This window comes from Mesoplodon bidens (assembly GCF_964165515.1).
Source record: "Mesoplodon bidens genome assembly, chromosome: 15".
Taxonomy (NCBI): domain Eukaryota; kingdom Metazoa; phylum Chordata; class Mammalia; order Artiodactyla; family Ziphiidae; genus Mesoplodon; species Mesoplodon bidens.
In genome coordinates, this window is record NC_138171.1 from 62736441 (window position 1) to 62754924 (window position 18484).

General features: G+C 52.6%; 2 protein-coding genes across 2 annotated transcripts; one reads left to right on the forward strand and one right to left on the reverse strand.

Moving 5' to 3' along the window:
- Positions 1-80: 80 nt before the first annotated feature.
- ALG1 (ALG1 chitobiosyldiphosphodolichol beta-mannosyltransferase) lies at positions 81-12220 on the reverse strand. The gene is made up of 13 exons (XM_081257849.1): positions 11949-12220; positions 10936-11013; positions 10697-10800; positions 8916-9064; positions 7343-7432; positions 6896-7006; positions 6024-6145; positions 5803-5841; positions 5422-5481; positions 4560-4670; positions 3327-3441; positions 1900-1975; positions 81-785 (listed from the first exon to the last, which is right to left on the reverse strand). Exons 1-13 carry the CDS (start codon positions 12151-12153, stop codon positions 654-656), a joined length of 1392 nt encoding a protein of 463 aa, XP_081113975.1. The 5' UTR covers positions 12154-12220; the 3' UTR covers positions 81-653.
- Positions 12221-12950: 730 nt separating this feature from the next.
- Positions 12951-17657, forward strand: LOC308629693 (UPF0764 protein C16orf89 homolog). Its single transcript, XM_081257852.1, has 5 exons — positions 12951-12977; positions 14185-14320; positions 14985-15089; positions 16553-16639; positions 17400-17657. The coding sequence occupies exons 2-5, from the start codon at positions 14248-14250 to the stop codon at positions 17528-17530; spliced, it is 396 nt and encodes a 131-aa protein (XP_081113978.1). The 5' UTR covers positions 12951-12977; positions 14185-14247; the 3' UTR covers positions 17531-17657.
- The last annotated feature ends 827 nt before the right edge of the window (positions 17658-18484 follow it).

Consider the following 18484-nt stretch of genomic DNA (forward strand, 5'->3'; position numbering starts at 1 on the left):
TCACCATAAATCAGAAATGAAATTTTTGGCTCAGAGATAAGCATTTCATTTGTGCAAATAAAAACACATACCAAATATGTTCCCCCCAACCTGAACGCACATCCCTCGTGGAGCCAAGCCCGCTGCACACGTGGCACATCTGACTGCCCTCGCAGGGCGGTGGGCTGCAAAGTCTGTTTTCAAGGCAGGAATCAAAATATTAGGGACACAACCAAGCAATGCTGGGAAAGGCAGACACCAGGAGACAAGACAAGGATGCAGAGATGTTCAAGACGACACAAATAACAGAAAAGTCATAAACTGGGGGAAAGAAAGACTCATAAGACAGGAACAGAAAAGAGAGAAGGGATTCAGAGCCTCCAAAGATGAAAGCAGGCTGAGCCAGCTTCCTGGGCAACAAAAACTCCTGATTATTCAAAGTAACTTCATTCCCCAGGCAGTGCCCACTGTCAGCCTTTCAGCTTCCATCCACCAGGAGGCGCTGATCTAAAGAGTTTGCCCAGGGACTGGCCAGCAGTGGCAGCTGTGAGGAGGGGAGTGTGGGCCAGCTCCTGGGGAGGAAGATGAAAGGTAAGGAGGGGTGTCAGCGTGAGGGTCTCTCCATGATGACCAGCACAGGACACCTCAGGAGTTTCAGTCGTTGGCCCGAGGGGTCACGTGTCCGTAATCAAAGGGAGCACTGTCCGCTTCCAGCTCTCATCCCATCGAAGCTGCTCTGACTCCCGGAGGTTCTTACAGAACTGGTTCAGTTTGCCAGCAGGATCAGGAAACTTTGAGAAAAGCATCTAGAAGACCAGAACTTACCTCATCACTGCTTCCTGCCCCCACCCCAGGTTCCACCCCAAGCTTCCCCTCCTCCTTCCCAGCAGCCCAGGCTCCCGCTGCACCCCAAGCCCAGCTGCCAGGCCAGTCATTCTGCCGAAACCCTCCCTCCTTCACCGCACTTCCAGAAGCACCACCGGTGTCCTGGGGTCTCCAGCGGGACTCCCGCTCTGGCCCAGCTTCCACACCAGGCCTGGCTAACTAACCCTTCTCAACAGCCCTGACCCCAATGTCCCTGACCCAGCAAGCCCCCTCCCTCACCAGGCGCAGGGGAGCCTTCATGGCCCAGCTACGCTCTATCTCCTGCTCTGCTCCGACCTGACAACACAGCCAAGCTGCAGTGTTCACCATCCACACCCCATGCTCTGCCGGCAGCCCCCCGCCTCTGCCTCTGCAGTGCTCTGCTGTTCCTTCCACCAAAAGCTGGCCTCTACCCAGCACTGTCCTGCCCACGTGCTAAGAACTAGGTGATGCCTGCGTTCTTTCCAGCTCTGCTAAACTAAGGTGTCTGCAGACGCCAGCCTGTGGGCTACATGCGGCCCTCCGCCTGTCTTTGTAAATAAAGTTTTATTGGAACACAGCCACACCCCTTCATCCACAGACTGTGGATGCTTTCATGTTACAACCGAGTTGAGTAGTTCTGACAGAGACTATGGCAAAGTCTAAAATGTTTTTTTTCTGGGCCTTTCCAAAGTCTGTTGCCCTTGGTCTCAGTGATCAAGAATGATGACGTGTTACTTTTTGTAATTTGTAGTAAGAAAGAGGTATCCTTTGAAGATGCCCACCCATCTCATAAGGCCGCTCCAGGAAGCTCCCTCACTCCTCACTCCCCCTTCTCAGATCCAATCACCCCCTAAATGGCACACAGTCCACCTGGCTCTAGCATCACTGTGTGGTGTGAGCTCCATAAACCCTGATGGCAGGTGGGGCGAACCCTGATCCCTCCAGGGCCCAGTGGGGCCCAGCCTCTGAGACCGCTGCTCGCTCACCCAGACACAGCCCAGGGCCACCCACCCAGCTGCAGGAACAAGGAATCTCCAAAACCCTGCAAGCTGCAGTGTGGAGCAGACACGCTACCTGCAGCTGAGCTGCCAGCTCCTCTGAGTCCTCGAAGACCAGGCCGTTTTCCTCGTGTTTCACAAGCTCGTGTAAGCTGCAGAGAGAATCGCGGGAGGTCTGAGAGCTGCTGGAGGAGATACAGAACCCAAGGTGCCCACCTGCTCCCCCCCAACTCCACCCCACCCGCAGGCTAAGCTGGAGGCAGGAACAGTCAGTCTGGTTTCAGGAAGCCTGTTCTTAGATTTGGCGCCTGAATAGAAAAAAGACCTGGCAGGATACACATTAAAAATCCAAACCGGGCTTCCCTGGTGGCACAGTGGTTGAGAGTCCACCTGCCAATGCAGGGGACGTGGGTTCGTGCCCTGGTCCAGGAAGATCCCACATGCCGCGGAGCGGCTGGGCCCTTGAGCCATGGCCACTGAGCCTGCGCGTCCAGAGCCTGTGCTCCGCAACGGGAGAGGCCACAACAGTGAGAGGCCCACGTACCGCAAAAAAAAAAAAAAAAAAAAAAAAATCCAAACCAATTTGGGGAAGGAGGGACAGTAAAGGGGTATGTGGACTTTTTGTGCTACATGCTGTCTTCAGTGAGAACGTTCTTAGTAAGTTCTGCCTTTTTTTTCTTAATTCCACAGCAGAGAAGCCAGGTAAAAGGCAACCCTGCTGGAGGCAGGCTCAGAGGTGATCAGGAGGTTGATCCCAACACGATCTGAACCCGGGCTCCAACATCCTGGATTTCCCATTCAGAAGCTGGCTCCTCAGCTCATGGTGGGGCCACTGTTTCTAGAATCTTTTCTAACACTACCGTCTCCAAATGTCCTCTCCTGCCCATCTTTGCCAGGAAGAGCGGAGACAGAAATACACTCATTCAACTGATTCGAACCCAACTACATGAACTCAGACTAAAGGGACAGAGAGAGAAATAAGTCCATGTGAGCTGTGTGGGCAATTCCAGCCACCATTGCATCCTGTGAGCACAAGCCCCCAAGTAGAGTACTTAAGACTCCAGTTTTTTGTTTTTTTGTTTTTTTGGGGTTTTTTTTGCGGTACACGGGCCTCTCACTGTTGTGGCCTCTCCCGTTGTGGAGCACAGGCTCCGGATGCGCAGGCTCAGCGGCCATGGCTCACGGGCCCAATGGGGGATCTTCCCAGACCGGGGCACGAACCCGCGTCCCCTGCATCGGCAGGCGGACTCCCAAGCACTGCGCCACCAGGGAAGCCCAAGACTCCAATTTTTATTCAACACAAGCTCTAACTGGAAGCCACCCTGTCTGGTGGGGCACAGCCCGCCCACAGGGACCGGAGGGCTCCTGCTCCCTCTGGGTGGTAGAGCCGCACAGATGGGTAGGTGGAGCCCTCCAGGGAGCCTTCCCGCGCAATTCTGCTGGTTCCCCCCCAGCTGCTGGTTTGAGAACCTAACCCTGGGAGGACTGGGTTTCCGCTCCTACCACTGGAAGTTCACGGCGCACACAGGCAGGCAGCACCCGAACATGTCTACCACCTTCATGGGCAGGTCCAGGCCGCTGGAGGACCGGTGCAGGCAGACGCCCAGGTCCGCAGACCCTGCAGGGCGAGGGGGAGGGGGCCATCAGCTCCGGCTGTGTGCCCAGTAACCACACATCCTGCAGGACTGCGGACCGAGGCCTGCGGGGAGGAGTGGAAAGGGGGTGATAAAGGCCCCAACCCCGCGCACGACTGCCTGGGGTTGGCCAAGCAGCCTGGCAGGAGGCGGGGACACGGAGGTGCTTCCCACCTGCCGCTCCTGGCCTCTCGGCCCTTTCTGAAAACGACCTGCCCGTCACCAATGTTTTTCTTTAAACTGACCCCCTTTTTCTCCTTAACCACGCTGTATTTTAAAAGAAGCCGCAGCAATGATTGCTTAATGGGTTCTGAGTTTCTGCTTGGGGTGATGAAAATGTTTTGGCAAGAGACAGTGGCGGTGACTGCAAAACACTGTGAGTGTAATTAATGCCACTGAATTGCATACACTTAAAAATGGAAAAATGGTTAAAATGGCAAATTTTGTTATGTGTATTTTATCACAATAATTGGAAAAAGAACCCAAAGCAGACCAGCTGTCGCTGTAAAGATAAAGCCAAGGAAGCAACCTCACATCACTCAGTGGCACTGGAGCTCGTGCCTACAAAGGCTCCCCGCCTCCCACTCCGGAGACAGCTTAGTGGCTGCTGAGACCTATAGGCACCGAGCCAATAAGCCCTCCCCGAGGGATCAACAACGCCAAGAGAAGGGAGGGCGGCCCCTTCTCACTGGGAGAGTCCACACTGTTTACCTCGTGGTCTCTGTACCTCCCAGACTTGGGAATTGGCCCCAACCCAAGCTCCGCCCAGCCCTTCTGCCCACTGGAAGAGCAGGATGAGTGGAGGGCGTGGAGGCCAAGAGCACTTGGACGTAACCTTGGCAAACAGGCAGGGAGGAGGTGGCACACCAGGAAACAGCCTAGTTCTCCAGGAGTCCAGCCAGGGCCCATCCCAGCCTGAGACCTACATGTGTAGGGCCCCTGAGCAGACAATGGCTTGAAATCATTAAAGGGTTAAAAAAACAAAGAATACACAAAAGAACCTGGTAAAACACTCACTATCTGGCCCTCTTCAGAAAAACTCTGTCCCCTGCCCTCAGGTATTCCCTTATAAACCCCAGCCCTTCCCCTGCAGGCCTCTTACCTAGAAGCAAGGGGTAGTCCTCGGCCTCCAGCCATGGGGTACAGACCTGGATGTGCTGGAAATGCTTCTGGCAGATGAGGCGGCTGTAATACTCCTTCAGAGGCCCTTTGCCTTACAGAGAAAACTGGAGTCACTGCACTGGGCCCACGTCTGGCCCTGTCCCCCAGCCCCAGGCCTGAGACGCCCCTGCAAGGGCGTGAGCAGAAGGCCCACAGGCAGCAGCTCCAATCAGGCCCCCGTCCAGGCCCCTTCCAGAAACGACCCCCAAGGGGTGTGCACCTTGACTGCTGAGGCCATGGCCGTTCCCCCCGCAGGCCTTGGGCTGGGAACACAGCCAGGACAAACTCTGGCCGGGCACCAGAGTGCCCACCAATACAGCTTCTCACACAGACTGCCCCTGTGCCCTGCCCAGATCCCCAGGTGGCACAGCATGAGCAGTGGGCTCCTGCCACCCCTGGGCGTCCAAGGGCCTGGAGGAGAGGAGTGTCCAAGGTGGGGCAGCTGGCTGAGGACCCTCCTCCTTCAACCAAATCTCCTCTGCCTCTCTCTCTTCACTGGGCTCCTTTGGAAACAGTTTGACATTGGACAGCAGACTCTCATTTAAAAAAAAAAAAGATACTTGGAAACCACTGTGAAGTAGAAAGCTCAGTATCTCTGAGGTCACGCTATCTGAGATTGAACTCTAGACTCCATGCCCTGCCATGAAGCCCTTCTGAGCCTCAGCCTCCCCCCGTCAAGCTGGTGTAGAAAACCATACATCAGAGAGTTGGGGTGAGAATTAATGAGACAACAAACATCACAGGCCTGACATGCCTCCACTGCCCCGTTTAATACAAGAACAGGGATGGTCCCAGGTGGGTACCTGTTATAACACAGACCAGAGGAGGGAGGCTTTCTCCATCGTCGATCAGCTGTTCGAACTCTGTGTTTAGGAAAATAAATATATGATAACCAAGATCATGTAGTCGGGAGAGTGAGGGGCTGATGCGAGGGGGTGGGGGAAGGGAGAGGAGGAGGGAGCACTGCTCCCAACCATGCGATCCCTTCTCCTGGAGGTGGCAATTCAGAGCTAGGCTGGTCACTCACTGACCCAAAAGGGGACTCGCGCCTGCCACCTCCACCCAGTGGCCCTGGCCCTGGGGTCAGGAACACTCTGCCGAGGACATCACGCAAGGCCAGGTGAGCATCCTGCAGCTCAGCAGCCCCCAACAAGCCCAGCTCCTGATCACAGCCATACACCTACTTTCTAATGCTGCCAACAAGATGGAGAAGTCTTCATCCTCTACGGGAAAAGAGAACCGAGTGTCACAAGCCAGTTTCTAGATGCCTCCCCACCCAGCTCAATGTGCTCCCCTTTCTCATCAAGGCCCCGAATACGTGTGGTGTGCACGCCTGGCAGCGGCGAGAACACAGGCTCAGCCAGGTGCCCATACGAGCCCCAAGTGCCCAGGCGGGTCCTGAGACCTGTCCAGCTCGTGCTGCTGACCAAAAGGGCCGGCCGCCCAGGAAGGCAGGTCACTGTTGCACTCTGGGCGTCCCGCTCTGTGAAGGCCGACCTCTCCATGCCCGGGTCCGAGGGTTCTGAACTGAAGGAGCAGAGAGAGAGCCCGTGAGCTGCCACAGAGCAGGCCCTTGGGCCCGAGAACGGCCACTCTCCCACCAGAGTGAGGCCCGCAGGCTCCCAGTTGTTGGGGTGCAGCCACGTCAGAGCCACCAGGTGGCCCTACCACCCAAGGCCTTGGGCACAGACCTGCACCTTGCTTTCTCTCTTATCTGTATTTATGTGTTGCTAGGTGTTGAGGTCGCAAGGCAGACAAGGCCGACTCAGCCCCTGCCTTCACGGGGCTTACTGTTCTAATCATCCCCTAGACTTAAGATGAGGATGCTGTGACCCCTCCAACTGCCCCCACGTTACTGAGAGGAACAAAGACCAGCTGTATGGAGAGTGGCTCAGAAGGGAGCGGCTCTCAGAAGGGAGACGCCCAGAGAACACACAGGTGCACAGACCCCGCCATGCGGTCAGGAACCACTGGCAGGAGGGTAAGGACACCCACAGCCTAGTACAGGGCAAACACTTCCTTAAAGGGCCAAAGATTAAACACTGTAGGCTTTGGGGAGCCATACAGTCTCCATTGCAAAGCCCAGCTCTGCTCTTATAGTGTGGAACCAGCCACAGACAACATGAAAATGAATGAACATGTTGTGTTCCAATAAAATTTTATTTATAGAAACAGGCAGCAGGCCTACAGCCATAGTTTGCCATCCCCTGGATTAGGTCTCCAGGTCAGCAGCGAGCATAAAACAAGGCAGCTGAAAGCTGAAGACAGCAGACTTACCAGGCCCTGAATGCAGAGTAGGCGAGGCTCAGCTTCATAAAGAGCTGGTGTTGCAGGTCCAAAGGCGTCTCTTTAAAGAAAGATGCTGGCTTGTCGTAGACAGTCACAGCTCTGCAATGAGATCATTGGGGGCTCTACGGAGGGGCAAAGAAAGGCCTAAGGAACATGAGACCCAGAAGTATCCAGAAGAAGAAGGGTGCTTAGGTATCCAAGTCTCAACAATAAGCTTTAGAATTACTTGGAGAAGCACAGAGAGAATTTCTAACATGAACACTTCCTGGACCATCTGGCTGGCTGGTAAAGAAACTCTAGCTTCCTCCTCCCTCAGTCTCCCCAAACCAGTAACCACCTCCCGGAACCCTGGGAGCTCCCAATGCCTTGCAACATGACACAGCAGCTGGGAGTCAGCGGTGCTGGGAGGGACCCCTCGCCTCCCGAGGCCCCTACTTGATGCCCCAGTTCTCTGCCAGGTCTTCCCGCATCGCATTGCTCACACACAGGTTCAGGTGGGACAGGCGTCCGCAGAGCTTCTCATACCTGAAAAGACGTATCAGTGGTCAGCCCAGAGCTCTCTGGGCCAGGAACCACCACCTCAACCCCACGGGACTCGACACCTTCTGATACAGAAGAGGCCGCAGAGCTGGGATCTCCCAAATCAGGTCACTGGCAAGGCACCTTCCCCATGTTTGCACTAAGTTCTACCACCTGTACTATTACTTCCCTCACACCTTTCTTTAAATCAGATTGCTTTTCAGCTTAAATACAATTACTTTCAAGAGAAACCATGTACCACTACAGAATGGAAAATCCAGTCTCTCTTGCCATAAAATGAAGGAGAAATACAATAAAATCTTGTTATTAAATCTCAGCCACACTGCACTATTCCCTGCAAAGGCTGTGGGGCTGAGGCTCGCTCCCAGTGTGTTACAAAGGGAGTTTAGCAAATGCTAGAAAGGCGTTATCAACAGATTAGCTCCAAACGGAGACTTGAGCCCTGGTGACAGGGCAGGACTGAAAAAGAACTGGAAATGAACAGAGTTATTTCACGTGTGTAGGTGCCACGGCCTGTTCCTCACTCAGGATGCAGAGAAAGCTCTGGAGCTGGACTGCCTGGGATGGAATTTTGGAGCTCACATGTATTAGCTGTGTGGCAAGTGACATGAGGGCTCTCAGCCTCGGTTTCCTGGTTTGTAAAAAGACAGCGATCACAGAACACCCTTGCTGGGCAGCACTGGAGTCTGAATGGGATAAAGGCTTGGCCTGAGGCCTGGCATGCAGCAAGCGCTCACTGATTGCTGCTGTGACCACCACCCACGAATGACTCATCAGGGGAAACGCCACAGCCGGCAATGGCTTGAGGCTGCCAAGTCCACACCGAGGCAGATGGTATAACTCGGCCTCAGAACACAACATTGCTTCCTCCTCCAGGTCCAACCTGCTCCCAAGGCCCTTCTTCCCTCTCCCTGTCTCATCAGCTGCAGCAGACTGTGACCCACGTCCCCGTCTGCCAGCAGCAGTCCCCAGTTTCCATTTGGGTATCTGGTATGGGTGCACCTGGGACCCCAGCTCTCCAGTGGAGCACTTGTCCCAAGCCTGAGACAACGGGGTACTGAAGCCCCCCAGGCTCAGAGGGGGTCAGAGGACGCCAGGTGAGCAGGAGCCAACCACAGGCCTGCTCTCTCCACTGAGCCTGGTGGGGTGGGGATGAGAGCGAGGGGCTCCCGGAGCCTGAGAAACACCTCTAGGAGGAAGTGTGGAGAGACGTAAGAGGGATCCTGATGACACCTTTTTTGAGCTCAAAGTCAGCCATTTCTCAGGACTTTTCCGTTTCATGGGCCAACAAATGCCCTCCTTTGCTCAGGCCTGTTTCTATCACTTGTCACCAGCGTCAGCCCAACTCCCCAGCCTTGCCCTCACCCCCACAGGGCACACAGGAATCAGCTTCCCCGGGTCTCCGCACTGGCTCTTCTTCCCACCACAGTTTGGGGACGATGTCGGCACCCTCATCCCAGACTCTCACCACTTGGCCAGCAGAACAAGGGGGTGGCCGGGGCCGTGCACCAGACCCATAATGGAGTAGCCGTAGTTGTGCCAGTCAATGACGAGCTTGCTCCCACAGAGGCAGCCTGCAAACCAGCACACGGCAATGGCGGGCAGGCCCGGAGGGTTCTGGGAAAGAGAGACTTGAAGGAAGAGAAGGAAACCAGACCACAGTCGAGAATAAACCAAGTAAAAATAACGTACGTGGCAAAGAGTCAATTATCTTTACAGAGCTCTTGATAATCGATAAGCAGAAGAAAGACCCTCTTCCTCACCAAGAGGTATAAACAGTCATAAAAGAAAATTGACCAACCTGAGAAGTCCAAGATCACTGATACTCAAGGAAACAAAAAATGGAACAAGGAAGTACCATTTTTCACCTATCAGAATGGAAACTCTAAAACACCTAATGATATCTGGTGGTGCTGAGGACGGGGAGAAGAGGCTTCCCTGTTAAGTGGGGGATAAATTGACCCAACCTTACTATAGGACTATCCAGTAACACATCACAACATTTTAAAAGTGCATGGACTCTGACCAAGCACTTCCCATCCTAGGAATTTACCCCAAGGAAGAAACTGAACCCATGCAAAAGACATACGTTCACTGATGCTCTTCACCATACAATTTTAAAAGTAAAGGGCTTCCCTGGTGGTGCAGTGGTTGAGAATCCAGCTGCCAATGGAGGGGACACAGGTTCGAGCCCTGGTCCAGGAAGATCCCACATGCCACGGAGCAACTAAGCCCGTGCACCACAACTACTGAGCCTGCGCTCTAGAGCCCATAGAGCCCATGCTCCACAACAAGAGAAGCCACTGCGATGAGAAGCCCACACACTGCAACGAAGAGTAGCCCCCGCTCGCCGCAACTAGGGAAAGCCTACGAGCAGCAATGAAGACCCAATGCAGCCAAAAATAAATAAATAAATATAAATTAATTAATTTTTTTTTAATTTTTAAGTAAAAAAATCAGGAAGAATCTGAGTGCTCATTAAGATGAGACTGAATGAATACATTAGGATACATCTCATATCAGGATACAATACAGTCAATTAAAAGAAGGAGGGCTTCCCTGGTGGCGCAGTGGTTGAGAGTCCGCCTGCCGATGCAGGGGACACGGGTTCGTGCCCCGGTCTGGGAAGATCCCACATGCCGCAGAGCAGCTAGGCCCGTGAGCCATGGCCGCTGAGCCTGTGCGTCCGGAGCCTGTGCTCCGCAACAGGAGAGGCCGCAAAAGTGAGAGGACCACGTACTGCAAAAAAAAAAAAAAAAAAAAAAAAAAAAGGAGCTTCTCTACGTTAAAAAGCAGTGAAGGTAAGAGGCTAAGAGTGGAAATGCAGAACTAGAGCGACAACCTGGTTCAAATCCTGACTCCAGCACTTCCTAGCTGTGTGACAATGGGTTACTTACAGAATCTCTCTGGGTCTAGGTTCCCTCATCTCTAAGTGTAGGTAACACAAGAACCTACTTCTCAGGATTGTTGTGAAGAATTAAACGAGATAATGCATGTAAAACACTTAGATATGTAACAAGTACAAAATAAGACTATCTGTAAAACACTGAAAAACAGAAGGGATGAGTACCATAAATAGAATGGACACATACCATAGGCTCCTACTCATGTTTTTAAAAGTTTAAACACACACATGTGAATATGCATTTACCAATCTGTGCATTTTTTTAAACTGGAAAGTAAAGAAAACTGTTAAAACAGTGGTTCTCACAGCGGGAGGTGGAGCTGGAGAACCTCCAGGACACGTACCTGGAGAAAGATGTAAGCTGCTGGCTTCCCGCACATCAACTTCCACAGCAAGTGCACTGCCTGAAACACAACTTTGACTCCATACTGAAGAATGTGGGGCCCAACTGCAAGTCAGAAAACAGCCATCACTAGTAAAGGAGTTCTTGGCAATTTGCAGATCCCCCCCACCCCGCGCTCCCCGCCCTCCCCCCCACACACACACACAGATTCAGAGATATCGGGAGTTGACTGCTTCCTACCTGCAAGTCTCTGAAGTTCTGTCAGACTCACAATCCGAATTCTGTCGCTCTGCAAGAGCTCATCGTGGGGTTTGGAGGCTGAAAAGAACGTCCCTTTTAATGTGCTGGAGAAGATGATCTAAGTTAAAGTCAGATGATCCCCGCCCCACAGGCTGAATAGGGGAGAGTATTTTGGAACCTCTCTGTTCCTCAGTAGCCAGAACAGAGAATGAGGCCAGTTCTTGTCCAGATTCCACTAGACCACCCACAGAGGGAGCGCTGGAATCTTATCCATTTTTACTTAGCACAATGCCCGGCACATAGTAGGCACTCAAGCTGACCTAGATTCCCTGGATGGTGGAATTATCACACCATAGGGAGACTCCTAGGAAGTCTCACTCCAGCCCCTCACCCTGGGGTAGCAGACTCTAAACAGGGACCAGAGGCAACCAGTGCTATTCCTTTTTTCCCCTGATATGGGATAGAGCTACCTTCTAAAGATGTCAAAGTGGGGGAAGATGGAGGAGCAGACACCCCTGACCCCGCACAATGAGGGTAAAACGCTGGACATCCTGCGAAAATGAAACATCTCCTGCCTGCAGAGTTCTGCGCTGAGGGTGAGGAACGGAGAGGAGACAAGTTGCCTGTCGGCTCAGACACTGCCTGACAAAAGAAGCCTCAGAGATGTGCTTACCAGCACTTGCCCTGGGGTCACACCCTCCCGGGTTCCAGTCCATCTTTCCACTTACTAGGAATAAGTGAGACTATGCACTGAGTTCATTTAGCTTAGCACAGTACTGGCATATGGCAGGCGCTCGATTAATGCTGACTGTTCCTAGAGACCCACCCAGCAGAGGCTGGGCAGAAACCTGGCAACCGCTGTCCAGGCCACAACCCGGCTCGTCCAATCTCGGAGAGCTGCCCGACGGAGGAGAGGGAAAAGGGGCGTACCCGCCTCGGCCCCCGTGGGGCGGTCAAAGCCGAGGGTCAAAGTCTGAGAGAGCAGCCTCCCTCCCAGGCCCCCGGGCACTCACTGCAGAACCCCAAGAAGGTCACGGAGAAGCCGCGCTTGGCCAACGACAGTGCGTGATACTGCATGCGGGGACTGCGGCCCACGTCGCCCAGCACCACGACAATCACGTGGCGGGCCGCGCGCCCCCACCGCCAGCGCTTCCACGCCACCAGCAGCAGCAGCAGCAGCAGGGCCAGCGCCAGCAGGGCCGCACAGGAAGCCGCCATCTTGGCGAGCCGGCAACCGTCACGTGACCGCGTCCCGCCGGCTGGGCCAGCTGTCCGCAGCCGCAGACCGAGCCTCCTAGGTGGGCGGAGAGAAGGTAGGCGGGGACGTGGTTCCCCGTTCCCTAAACCGGGGCCCGCGAACCTCCAACCTGGGAGCGGAGGTTTAGTGGTACTAAGGTAAAGTTGTTACTATGTAGGGGTCTAGGAACATTTTTTTCTTCAAAGTTCTAAGATAATTTAAAATATAGCGAGATAACAATTTGGATGAAACGCATAAGCATAATGTTGAGAAAGAGACCAGCCAGAGTACATACTGGCTGGTTCCATTGTATAAAATCAAAACTACTCTTTTTTTTGCGATACGCGGGCCTCTCACTGTTTTGGCCTCTCCCGTTGCGGAGCACAGGCTCCGGACGCGCAGGCTCAGCGGCCATGGCCCACGGGCCCACGGGCCCAGCCGCTCCACGGTATATGGAACCTTCCCGGACCAGGGCATGAACCCTCATCCCCTGCATCGGCAGGCGGACTCTCAACCACGGCGCCACCAGGGAAGCCCAATAAGCAGGTTTTAAACCCCTGCTTCAGGCCTTCCCTGGTGGCGCAGTGGTTGAGAGTCCGCCTGCTGATGCAGTGGACACGGGTTCGTGCCCCGGTCCGGGAGGATCCCACATGCCGCAGAGCGGCTGGGCCCATGAGCCATGGCTGCTGAGCCTGCATGTCCAGAGCCTGTGCTCCGCAACGGGAGAGGCCACAACAGTGAGAGGCCCGCGTAACGCAAAAAAAAAAAAAAGTTAAACCCCTGCTTCAGACCTCAGGAGGCGGAAGTGAGTAGCCTGTCATTGTTCAGCCATGAAATCCAATCACAATGGTGGGCGGTGGGGGGTGAGATTCTGTTGCACAGAGAGCTTTGCATGCTGAACTGGATCATAGGGCATTAGAAAAAGAGAGAGGGAAGCAGCAGAAAGAACTCAGTAAACAACAGATGGAAAAAGGTCTTAGAACAAAGTCAGTAGCTAGCTGCTTCCAGAAAACGGTACCAAGTCCAAAACATCCCCACCATCACTTCTGTGCCCAAACACTCTTCCAAGCACAAGATTTGCTAGATACACATTTTATTTTATTTTATTTTGGCCTGACCGTGGGGCTTGTGGGATCTCAGTTTTCCGACCAGGGAATGAACCCAGGCCACGGCAGTGAAAGCACCGAATCCTAACCACTAGACCACCAGGGAACTCCCGCTAAATACTCATTTTAAACATATATTCATTTATATACAAAGTAGGGCTTGCTATCTCTATTCAAAAATGTTACTCAATGTCCAGAAATTGTTAGCCAAGAAAGGACTTGCTGATTTTGTTTAATAGATTTTTTTATTATTATTTATTTGTAAGCTGTCACAGCCCAGTGTTTTTGTAAATACAATAAAAGCCAAGTTACAAGGAAAGTTATTGTGATTACTAGATTCAGCAGATAGAAACTTGCTCTGACATATTGCTATAGAAGTTGCCAAAGCCTGTTCTCATCCCCTGTCCTTGTCTCCGTGCAACCACTCCGCGGCCCAGGCTTTGAGCTGCACTGTAGCTGCCGGCTTGCGGGGTTAGGCTGGAATCAGAATGCGGTGACAGAGCGCTTTAGAGCGCCCCCTAGTGTTGGGCGTCGTGTCAGGCACTTCCAGGTTATGGTACCACCCCCCCGCCCCCAACAAGCGTCCCTCGGGTGCAGCTCCCATCGGCATCGCCCTTTCCCCGTAAAAACCCTTGAGGCTCACAAAGGTTAACTTAGGGGGTGGAAGTCGCACAGCTCCTAAGCTGCAGAGCCGGGGCTCGAACTCATCTCTCTCTGTCCCCCAGTGACTAAGCCCCACCAGGCTGGGAGTGTGGATAGGGAAGAAATTTTGGGAAAAGGGAAAGGACCTGCCCCAAAGGCAGCCACTTAAAAAACCGTTTCAGAACAGCAGGTCTTTTCCTGTAACAGCGCGCATGAATCGCTCAGACCACCAACTTCCTTGTCTCTTGGTGTTTGTTCCCCCAGACGGAATGCACGAAAGGGCTGTTCCGCCAGAGCCAGCGCTACGTGAACCTCTTCTGTGCCAACATGATGGACCTGAACCGGAGAGCTGAGGCCATCGGATATGCCTACCCCACCCGGGACCTCTTCATGGAAAACAGTGGGCCCCCGCATTCTGCTCTAGGAACAAAGCAGCAGGGTGTCCCTGATTCCGGCCACACACACAAACACACACACACACTAGGGCTGCCAGGTTTAGCAAATGAAAATATAAAAGGCCCAGGCAAACTTGAACTTCAGATAAACAACGAATACATTTTTAGTATAAGTGTATCCCAAACATTGCATGGGCTATACTTAACAATTTTTTTCAATTTTTTTGCCACACCGTGTGGCATGCTGGATCTTAGTTCCCCAATCAGGGATCAAACCTGCGTCCCCTGCAGTGGAAGAGTGGAAGCACTTAGTCTTAACCACTGGACCACCAGGGAAATCCTACTTAACAATTTTTTATTCATCGTTTATTGGAACTAAATTTAAGTGGGAATCCTGTATTTTATCTGCCACTGTTTTGACTGCTTCCTGCCCCCAAAATCTGACCCAGTGACGGAGCTCTGGACAGACTGAACAAGGCAGGACCCAGGTTTGGGGGCCCCTGCTTACTAAGGCAGACCCTCAGGGCTGCCTCCTTGCAGCCACTGTGCTGAGTGCCCACGTCCTGGTGCCGTCTCTCTCTAGCAGGTGGCACCATGGTGGCCTTGGGGAGGGGGAAGAGGTGGGCCTGGGGGGTAGGCCTGCAGAGGGTCCCCTGTCTTTGCTTCCAGTTATGTTCTGTGGAATCGGTGGCTTCTCCGACTTCTACAAACTCCGGTGGCTGGAGGCCATTCTCAGCTGGCAGAAGCCGCAGGACGGATGCTTTGGGAAGCCAGGTGAGCTGTACTTCCTCCCTGGCTGGGAGCAGGGGTGGGGGTGGAGGCGCTGGGCTTCTATGCCATTTGGGGAAAGGATGCACTGGTGTTGGGGTGGGGGGTTCAGAGAGAGATGTGCAACATGCATGTCCATGCACACACATGCATGCACACACACACACGTGGAAATAGGCTCAGAGTTTTGGAAGCCAAAACTTTGCAGGATGAGGGGCAGTCTTGTTGGAAGATATCGGACCCCTGCACCTGTGTTAACAAATTCATTTCTTCATCAAGTATTCCCTGACCACCTACTATATGCCAGACCCAGTTCTAGGCTCTGGAGAAACTAGGCAGGGAAAAGAGGAAAGAGGAAAAGAGACAGAAACCACCTACACAAACCAGTAAGTGAAATGCGAGTTCTGATAATGGTTGTGAAGGATACATCAGGCTGAGAGAGAAAAGAACATTGGAGAAGCTTCTTTAGGCAGAATAGTCAGGGGAGATGTCTGAGAGGTGGTGACATAGAAGCAGGGGTGGAGGGAGCTATATTCAATGTTCTATGATAAACCATAACGGAAAAGAATATGAAAAAGAATATGTATATGTATAACTGAGTCACTTTGCTGTACAGCAGAAATTAAACACAACATTGTAAACTGTACTTCAATAAAATTTTTTTTAAAAGAAGAAGCTGGGACTTCCCCACTGGTCCAGTGGTTAAGACTCCATGCTTCCACTGCAGGGGGCGCAGGTTCAGGGTTTGATCCCTGGTCCGGGAACTAAGATTCCCACATGCCGCGAGTCGTGACCAAATATTTAAAAAAATAAAGAATAAAAACAAGAAATAGAGAAAAAGAAGAAGAAGAAGAAGCAGAGGGTGGAAAGGCAGAGGATGCAGCCCCTTTCCAGCCATGTGACACCAGACAGCTGGTCCTCTTTGGAGTAATTCGCTTCACCTCTCTGAGCCTCAATTTTCCTGTCTATAAATAAATGAGCAAAATAATCTCCACCTTCCTGAGCTGTGAGGAGTAGACATAATACATATGAAACCACCTAGCTTTTGCCAGGTACAGGCAAGGCTCCCAGTAAATGCTGGCTTCTCAAATGAGAAGCTTAGGATGCTCAAAGACCAAAGCTTTTGAAATAAGATAGTCTGTTTTGAAACAGGCGCTTATAAAATGAGGATTCTCAGGCCTCCAGACCTATAGATTCAGCAGGTGGAGGGGCTGCGGACCCCCATTTTCAATGAGCTCCTCTGGCCATTCTGATGTGGGTGATTGGGGGACCACAATTTGGGAAACATCAGTAGATGCAGATTGAGGTGGTGTGGAAGTATCTCTACCCGGGGCAAGAGGAAACTTCCGGAAGAGCCTCCAGATTCAAGAAAATACTTGAGTTGCTTGAGGTGTTGTGAAGAGTAGGGGGCTTAGCCAGTAATATTTAAAAATCCATCTTGAGAAGTTCACCTTTCATTCTTCTCTCAGGTGCTGAAGATGAAGAATTACCCAAAGCCATTCAGTACCAACAGCATCTTTTGAGAAGAGTGAAGAGGCGAGAAAAACAATTTACAGGTAATGAAAATACCCAAGACATGAAACCAAAACCTAGAAAGGATACACATAGCTTGCCCTCAAGGAAAACAGGCTCCCAGCATCACCCAGGAGCCAGGATGGGAGGCCTTTGTGTTTGGGAGCTAGAGGGAAGCGTAGGAGTCTCTGATGCCCTCCTCTTTTAAAGTGGGGAGTCCAGAGATGCTGTCTTCAGTGAAGGGAACATAAAAGAGAAGTTTCAGTGTATTACACACTGAAAGTCACAGAGATAACCCCTCTCAAAGTCCAGTCAGGAAAACAGAACCTGCATCAGGAACTTCAGCAGAGAGAATTGAATATAGGGAGCTCAGAGGTGCTGCAAGAGTTGAAAACAGGAAAGATGAGAAAACACAGACATTAACCACTGCAGGAAGCCCCCGTCCTCCCTGGAGGCAGAGCTGGAGGGACCGTGAGAGGAGATGGGGTGAGCGGAGCCTGCAGAGGCTGGACGCAGAGGAGACAGAGAGGGGCAAGGGGAGAAATACCCTGGCTTCCCCCCTCATCCCACCTGTGCCTGCCTGTGGTGGGCAAGGCAGTCTGGGAAATGTAGTTTGGAGGGGTTGGTGCACTGGGGTTTGGAGCAAAGAAGGGCAGAGAGGGGATCTTTGAGCCAGGGGACAAGTGATGAACACAGTTCTGGTGGCCGCACATACCCAGGCTGGCCGAGGGAACATCTGAAAAGTACTCCCAATGGAACGGTGGCCACCCCCCAGCACTCACAGCAGGGCCTCTGCCTCCCCAGATGGCTGCTCTTCCCACAACACTGCCATGGCTGTCGCGGCCCTGGGTGGCTTCATCTACGTCCTGGCGGAACTCCCGCCAACAGACAGAGAGCTGCGGCCACCCACACTGACACCACCCAGCAGCCACTGACAAGGATGGTTCCACGCCTGCCACCCTCCAGAAAGGTGAAACGCACGCCTTTCGTCCTTCCTTCCTTAGTCCTGGGGCCTGGGTCACACCCTGAGAAGGAGGCAGCCGAAGCAAAGCAATCCAGTGTCATCCCCTCGGGGAGCAGGGCTGGGGAGGTGGGGCTGGGATGGACCCAGGCTCGGAGCAGATGAATAAATTTAGAGTGCAGTTGAGTGGGGAGTTGGGCCTTGTTCCTCAGCCTTTCAGACAACTTCACTTGGGGTAATTATAGCACCTATCCCAATATTACCTCCACAGCTGTGACAGTTATGTCTGTAGAGTACTGAGAACGGTACCTGTAATGTAGTAGCTGCCAGGTAAATGTTACCTGTTCCTGCACAGTGATGATGTCGCATTCCGTGGGAGCTTGTCCCGAGGCAGTTGGCGGGGGCCGGGGGTTGGGGGTGGGGGAGGTGGGGGGTGGGGCTGGCTCATCAACGTTTCTCTCATTCCCAGCTTGCTTCTCTTCCCTCCTGTTCTGCTTCAGTGTGAGCCTATCTAAATGTGTCAGGTGGAGCCCTGACACTAATCTCATGTCCGGGAAAAGACCTAGAAACTCATTATAGGCCCAGGTGTGTCTGTGGTGCTGATTTCAGGATACGTGCACGTGGGCGTTAAAAAAAAAAAAAAGCTAAAAACCCAGTCTTCGGACTGGAAGGCTCTTAGTGGCTGATGATCATATTTATGTGACAATTTAAACATATTTGAGAATCTGAATTAAAATACCCTTTGCTCTTTCTGTGCCCAACTGAATAATCCAGTGGGAGGAATAGTTCTAAATCTGTCCTTTGGGAGTTGGTCTCCTCTATCTATTCCTCTTTGCTGCTGCCCCGGATGCCTTCCCGAAAGTGCTCTGAAACTGTCGGGCCCAAAGGAACATTCCTGGATTTTGTTGGCAAGTGTGACTTGCTTTTG